Source organism: Bos indicus, chromosome 15 (assembly GCF_029378745.1).
Source record: "Bos indicus isolate NIAB-ARS_2022 breed Sahiwal x Tharparkar chromosome 15, NIAB-ARS_B.indTharparkar_mat_pri_1.0, whole genome shotgun sequence".
In the NCBI taxonomy this organism is placed as follows: Eukaryota; Metazoa; Chordata; class Mammalia; order Artiodactyla; family Bovidae; genus Bos; species Bos indicus.
Genome location: NC_091774.1, coordinates 66,606,139 through 66,613,846, shown reverse-complemented (window position 1 = coordinate 66,613,846; position 7,708 = coordinate 66,606,139). Strand labels below are relative to the sequence as shown.

The 7,708-nt window shown below is 50.0% G+C and overlaps 1 protein-coding gene across 1 annotated transcript; it reads right to left on the bottom strand.

Moving 5' to 3' along the window:
• Positions 1-235: 235 nt before the first annotated feature.
• On the bottom strand, positions 236-7,397 carry FJX1 (four-jointed box kinase 1). Its single transcript, XM_070804041.1, has one exon. It carries the CDS (start codon positions 7,126-7,128, stop codon positions 5,815-5,817), a length of 1,314 nt encoding a protein of 437 aa, XP_070660142.1. The 5' UTR covers positions 7,129-7,397; the 3' UTR covers positions 236-5,814.
• Positions 7,398-7,708: the final 311 nt, after the last annotated feature.

Genomic DNA, 7,708 nt, shown 5'->3' with positions numbered 1-7,708 from the left:
AGGATACCATATGGCATCAAGGAAGGGAGAAAAAAAAACTTTTTTGTTGTCGCCGTTATTCAATGAACAATTAGTTCTCTAATCTCCCCCCAAATTAAGGTGCCATTAAGAGAAAAAAATCAAAAATATCAAGAAGACATAGCCAGAATGGAAAGAAAGTTGAAAAGATAAATAAAATGAGCATTCCTCTAGCTATATTTGGAGGAGTCCTGCAGAGAAAAAAATTCCAGCTAGGCAGCATTGAGACACAGTTTATTAATGCAGTTTCCCCCACAGCAGGACACAGAAAGAGAAATTGGTAAAACAGTCACATTAAAAAATTATGACTCTTACATCCGATCTTTATGAATACACAGAAAAGAAACCGTCCTCTTGAGTCGTCCTTGGGCCATGTTGAGGCAGAGATGCAAAGAATTTTTTTCCCTTCCAAAGCCTCACAACATTTGCACACATGGTAGGAACAAACTGAAAGCTATATTCCATCCACATTTAGGGGATTTTAAAGGTGTTTATGAAAAGACCCTAGGTGAGATTTTGAGCAGTTCTTCCAGTTATGTTTTGCAATATACTTCAGTCTTTTGTTTTTAGAAAATATACAAAATTGAAATCTGCCTGGATTCCCTTTGGGGAAAAATTATAGTAGGTGGTAAAGTGGTTATAAATGGAACTTCCCTAGAACCTTGGAGGTGGAAAGGAGCTTGAAAAGTGAAAAGTGTTAGTTGTTCAGTTGTGTCTGACTCCTTGTGACCCAATGGACTGTAGCCCGATAGGCTCCTCTGTCCAAGGGATTCTCCAGGCAAGAATACTGGAGTGGGTTGCCATTCCCTTATCCAGGGGATCTTCCTGACCCAGGGATTGAACCCAGGTCTCCTGCATTGCAGGAAGACTCTTTACTGTCTGAGCTACCAGGGAAGCTGGAAAGGAGCTTACCAACCACCTAATCCAGTGTTTTGCCTAGGGTAGACTATGCTGCACTGATGAGTTATTAAATCAGTTTAGAGGGTCAGGACTAGCATTGGGAGTAAAGGAAGAGGAGGAATAGAATAAAATGGAGTGGAATATAAAAGTGTGTTTTATAGACTGTTTTGTGAAAGTTCTGTTTCAATTGTGTATTTGTGTGCGTGTGCATGTGTGTGCATCCTGGGTTACAACATAAAGTGTGTCTTACTTGGCATGATCCATGGCAATTGAGTAGCTCAGAAGGTGCACAGTTCCACAGCTTACTGCTCCCTGGGGCTGACGAGCCATTTGAGAAACAGAATCACAGCCTCCCTGTGAAAAAGAGGGGGTTGCATGTGACAACACATACAAGGGCATGTTACGCTGTTAGTCGCTCAGTTGTGTCCGACTCTTTGTGACCCCTGGACTGTAGCCCGCCATGCTCCTCTGTCCATGGGATTTTCCAGGCAAGAATACTGGAGTGGGTTGCCACTTGGTTCTGGTGAAAAACATTGTGAAGTTGCCAATCTAATCTAACACCCCTTGTTCCAGGTAAGATACCTGGAGTCAGAGAGGGGAAATGACTTTCCCAAGTCCATGACTCATAAACAGCCCTCCTCTCTGGGCTTACAGTATCCTTTCCATTTGACTTTAATGATCAAAGCATGCTTGGAGGTGGGTGTCAATTCTTGCCCTGTGGTTTCCATGCCACTTTGGCAGCTGACATTCTATTCCTTCCTGGAGCAATTCCTGTGCTTTTGAATCAGCTGGACTCGCCTCTCCTTTCATACTCCTGCCAAGCTTGCACCACCCAGGATCAGTGGTTCTGTAGGATGGGGCAGGTGTGTGGAGGGATAAATAATCTGTGCCCAGGCTTGGATGATCCATGGCAATAGGGTAGCTCAGAAGGTGCACAGTTCCATAGCTTACTGTTCCCTGGGGCTGATGAGCCATTTGAGAAATAGAAGCACAGCCTCCCTGTGAAAAAGAGGGGGTTGCTTGCGATAACTCATACAAGGGCATTCTCAGAAAGAAGGCAACCAGCTGACAACTGTGGGCTTTAGGTAACTCCTGCCAGACTCTTGCACTCTGGCTGGTCTTCCTGAGCCAAAATAGAAGCCTGTAGAAAGTGTTCTGTGACTGCAGAGATACAGCGGGATTATGAAAGAGGATCCTGTCTGGGACTCAAAATGCCTATGGTTTTGACTTAGAGAAGAAAACGATCTACCCCATGAATGAGCAAACATTTATATTACATTTACTCTGTGCCAGGCACTGTTCTGAGAATATTACAAATATTTACTCATTTAATCCAAATAATCAACATCTAGACCTTAAGAGGACTCTCCTAGCTGCAGTCCTAGGCAGAAGGTGGAGAAGTGTTGAGAGGTGTTAAAATAATTTGTTTTTCTTCAGGATCCGAAGACAGGAGGGCAAGCACTTTTAATAGAGTTTAGAACTATGTCATTGACAAAGTGCATTAATCAACAGTCAAATCCAGAGAGTAAAGGTCAATTGCCTACTTTCTCTTGGCAGAAGGAATTGGGAGGAGGATTGTTCTTCTTGCAAAGATTCATCACTTTTTGATGCTTTCCAGAAGTGGTGATGGATTTTCAATGAGCCATCTACTCTTGAAAAAAAGCACCCTCATATATTTGCAGTGCGGCTGCCTTTGGTGCAGAGGGTCTGCTTGGGTCCTGAAACCACCCACTCAAGCTCATACAGAAATCTAACCTGTGCCCCTGGCCAAGGATCCAGTGCTTTGTTCAGGATTGTATGCTAGAAGAGGGTTCTCAATCATTTAAAAATTAGCTTATCATTAATTTCAAAAACTGGACCTGTATTCGGAAACTTCTAAATTTGACTTTGATAATGAAAATTAGTAGAAATTTACTGAACTGTAAGAAAGGCAAGAGTTTTTGTTTTTTTAAAGAGCAATAGGAAGTGAGTTGTTTTTTTTAAAAGTACCTCTATGTATCCTTATGTTTTCTATGTTAACATTTAAATCCCACAATACTCTGATTGAATCTCCATTTCATAGATGAGAGAACTAAATTAAATGACTTGCTGAAAGTAAATAGGTGAGGGAGAGAATTCAGAATATAGTCTGCCTGCAGAACTCATTACTCTTTTACATCATGCTACAGCCTGAAAGTTTTTCTTTTTTTTTTTCTTCATCTGAAAAATGATTTGGTCCTAGCAGCATTCACTGACCATGCCAAAATGTTAATTGATCTTTTCATGTCACAGCCTACGGATTATCCACAAGGAATAGCAACAGTTAAAACCTCTTCTCTGTAATTTTTTGGTTCCCTTAACAACTCCACCATGTAATTAAACTTATTTCTCAAACAGGCAGAAATGGTTCACTAAAGAATCTGAGAAGAACTGTTTAAATTACGCTTAGTTTCTTGCCCTGAGTTAACCATGGTCAAGTCTGGGCTTGGAACTGGAGTTCAGGAGGAATGTGGAGAATGCTGCTGGCCCAGAGTGTACCAGTACTGAAGTTAAATGGGAGTCAGGGTGTATTTCCTGTACCTCTGTGAAACTTCTAACTTCGCTCTGCCCATGGTTTTTCTCCTTGAACATGTCGGGTAAACATGTAGATTGCTGAATATTTATCCTTTTCTTGGAGCAGCCTCTATTGATTTGGGCAGCAAATCTCACATAGTTATTAATCATCAGAAATGGAAAATGTTTCTTTTTGAAAGATGTAACTATCAGAGGTTTCACATTAATGTCTTGAAAAAGATTTCCCATTATCACTACCGTCTGCGGCTGTATTATGAAAATATTTGGCTTACACCACAAAGTTTATGGACTCTTTTTTTTGAGTTGTCTTAGCAGAGGCACTGAAACATAAGGATGGCATTAAATGGTTAAATTACACACTGTGTTGTAATGCACAGTGAGATGGGAAACCCAGAGATTTAATACCATCATGAGTCTATAAAACCCCAGGTTTACAAATGCAAGTCAAATAAAAATCTATTAAAGTAGCCAAAAGTTGCTTTGAGTTAAGAGGTCGTTAAATAAAAAGAAGATAACAGGCAAGATTATTTGGACCCACATGTCAAATAAAATGCCAAGATAAAACACCAAAGGGCCATTGCAAAAATACATTAATAAACTGCCTCCCTCCCCTCTCTCCTATGGGTCAAAACGAAGCTTAAGAAAATACAAAGATGTTTTCTAAGTTTGAAATCTCCAAGAAGCTAAGGGTCCACATGCCATATACAAAGTACTACACCCTTTCCTGGTCTGACAATGGCTTCTCTGAGGGGACCATGCAGTTAGTACCTGGGGGGGCAGGACAGGGAGGAGGGCTGGTGGGGGGTATTGACCAGTACAATCTCTTAAGAGAGCTGGATGAGTCCAGATGTTGGAGAGTATGATCTCCTGGATGCAATGGAATTTATGCTGGGAGATTAACGAGAAGAATTAATTTATGACTCTCTCTACCTGTTTGCAACATGTGCTCAACTTATTATCGGTACACATTGAGTTGCACGGTAATTACACTGCTGAAAATCAGGTGCAACACAGGACCACGGTAGTTAAGCTTAAGGGGGACGGGCATTTGTCATATTTTAGTCTGCACATCTGGTTCTATCATATTTGCCAAATGATTAATATAGGACTTTATTACAGTGAAATCCTTTTATATCAAAGTTTTATTTGCCAGGAAATAGAATCCTTTCCTTCCATGTCTTTTTCCACCATCCCCCACATTCTCTGCTGAACTCTGAAATTTCTAGCACTAGGATTCATTTGAGTGAGCAGGACAGGGAATCTGTTCTTGCCTTTGTTCAGCTCTCTTAAGTTCTGTGGTCACAACTGGGATATACATGCGTCCTTTGTTGTTAAAGCACATCCACAAGGGAGAAATCCTAAAGCTTATTCAAAAACCAGGTAGGATGTCAGATACCTCCAATAGTTAAAACCACAGGAATTAAATTCTAAATTTTAAACTCCCTTTTATTGAAATATAAGTTTGTTTAGTATATTTACACCACACTTTATGCACATATATACATAGAAGGCAAATTCTGTCAAATAAAAAGTTTTTCTTAATAAAAAATTAAAATAAAAACAAAGTAAAGTGCATAAAACGGATTTCTTTTCCTTCCGGTGAACATCCTCATTGTCAAAATGTTGGCCGGTTGGGAAGGGGGAGGGATTAGAAATTCATTCTTTGACTCCGTGCACACAGGCAGTCCTGCATTTGTAGCCTTCAGGCCAAGGCGACAAGCTGTTAAGGAACAGGTCAGACAAACTGCCAGGGACTGCAGGACTCCCCCCATTCTGTAGGTCCTGCTCCCTTTGTCCTATCGGAGCGGTTCCCCAGCTCTTAACAGTGACCTCACCATCACGGAGCCGGAACAAAGGGAGAACACGGGAAGGGGGCTCCACCAGCCAGTATCAGAGCCCTGCTGCCGGGCCACCAGCGCGGCGATCGGTAGGAAATTGCAGAATTAGCTCAATGGCTCCAATAGAAGTTTTCCTTTTTCGGGAAGGGAAGGGGCGGGTGGAGGGGTTGCCAAGGAAGGGGCTGTATCTTCTACTGAGACTGCCACCCGGGGGCCAAACTCCGGCAGCAGCCAGTTTCTTTGGATGCAAACTCCGTGCTGGCACAGGGAAGAATCCTTTTATAGGCTGGGTGAGCTCATCCTCCCAGAACTTTGAAAGGAAACTGCTTGGGACTGCGAGAAAAGGGCAGGTGGGTGAAGCGGAAGTTTTTGGTCGCCTTCGCGCTCGGGTCTCCGGCTGGGCGTTGGCCGGCTGGTCCGCAGGAGGTGGCAAAGACGACGGCCCTTCCCCCCATCATCCATCCCCCAGCCAGGGGTCTCACACTCTCTCTTCCACCGGATAATGCTAAGTCCCGGGTCGGCGGCCGTACTTAGCCTTACAGTGCAAAATGTGCTTGGCAAGGAAGTCGAGGCGGCGCTGCAGCAGCTGAGCGTGGGGGTCGGCGAGCGCGGCCAGCTCCGGGAAGCGAGGCTCGTGGTGCTGGTAGAGGCGCAGTAGCCGGGCGGCCGCGTCCTGGCCTCGGTGTAGCTCCAGGACGCGCCGCGCTGTCCGCTCTCGGAACACGCACACAGACTGCAGCAGCGGCTCGTTATATTTGTCCCACATGCCCGCCACCCGGTAACCGTGCACCAAGCCCGCCTCGTTGTCCAGAAAGACCAACGCCCCGCCGGGGCCGCGGTGCAGGTTGCTGGTGGCTCGGTGCATGACCCGCGGGTCCCACTGCAGGCTGAAGAGGTTGCTGACTAGCCGGTCGAAGTTGGCCGTCAGGTAGTCGAAGAGGATTAAGTCGGTCCATTGCACCAGGTCCACCAGCTCCGCCCGGCTCCGGTTGGCCAGCTCACCCCCGGCGGCGCGCAGGGGCCGCAGACGGCCGTCCTCGGAGCGCCAGGGCGCGGGCACCACCACGTCGGTGAGGTTAGGCAGCCAGCGAGTCAGGCTTACCACGCTGCCTTCGGTCCAGTGAGCGGCACGAAGCTCCTCCCGCACCTGAGCCCACTGGGCGCCCCGAGCCTCCACCCGGGCCAGTGCCAGCGGCGGCACGTGGCGCTGGAGGCCCAGCAAGCGCGCCAGGTAGTAGGACAGGGCCTCGCCCTGGATCTGCTCCTGGTTGATGCCGTAGCGCACGCAGGCGCGGGTGCCGTCGGCGAAGCGGGCCAGCCGGTTGGAGCTGCGCCCGCAGCCCCCACGCTCCAGGGCCACCACCCGGGCGCGGCGCGCCGCCTCCAGCCACGCCGCCGCCTGGGCCTCCGAGAAGCCCCGGGGCACCTGCTCCTCCAGGCCGCGGCTCCAGAAGACGCCCCCGTGCACCGCGGCGCGTTCCTCCGGCCCGGGCCGCCCGGTTGGCACGTGCCGCCTGCGCTCACCCGGGGGCTGCCCGGGCGGGCCGTCCGCGCCTGCCGCCAAGGTGAGCAGCGCCCGGAAAGTTTTCAGGGAGCCGCCGCGGGCGTCCCGCGCCAGGGGCGGAGGCAGAGGAAAGCGAGGCGCGGGCTCCCGGACGCCGCTCCGGGCCAGGTGCCGCGGGAGTCCGTCTTCGGGCGGCCGGGAGGTGGGTAGCCCGGTCCTCGGCGGCAGGAGTCCGCCCCACAGCGTCAACAGCGAGCCCAGCGCCAGCAGCCAGAGCCCGGCGGTGGCGGCGGCGCCCCGCATCCTCCTGCCCATGCTCCGCGGCCGCGCCGGTGCCGCCGCTGCTTCAAGCCGAGCCCCGGCACCCGGGTCCCGGTGGCGAGGCGGGCCCGTCAGCTCGTTGGCTCCGGGGCTCCGGGCGCCTCAGCTCCATCGCGGCTGCGGGGCTCTGCCTAGCGCTCCGCTCGGCACTGAGAACTCGCCCGGCTGCCGCTTCCCAGCTGCTTTTGTATTTCGCTGTGAGACCCTCCGGCGGGCGCGATTCACAGGCGCCCGGACCACGTGGGAGCGAGGGCGGGGGGAATCCCCCTCCCCCTCCTCCGCCGCCGCTCCCCGCCCCCGACTCCTCCGCCCGCTTTCCCTCCTCTTCCCCTTAAAGCGGCGATGGCTCCTTCCAAGCGGGAGCAGCGGCCCCACACTCAGTCGGGGACTTAGGGGCTGGGAGCTGGAAGCCCGGCTGCAGGCTCCCGCGCGGGGGCGTGGGAGCAGGCTGCACGGAGCTGGAGTCGCGCGGGGTGGGAACGACGCGCCGCTGGCTCTCATGGGGGTTGCAGTGGGCGCGGAGTCCCTCCTGCAAAGTTCAGAGTAACCCCCAATCGAGCTCCGGGCGCCGCCC

Bases quoted from the DNA above. Each gene is read 5' to 3' on its own strand.
- FJX1 (XM_070804041.1), bottom strand. From the start codon at position 7,128: ATGGGCAGGAGGATGCGGGGCGCCGCCGCCACCGCCGGGCTCTGGCTG.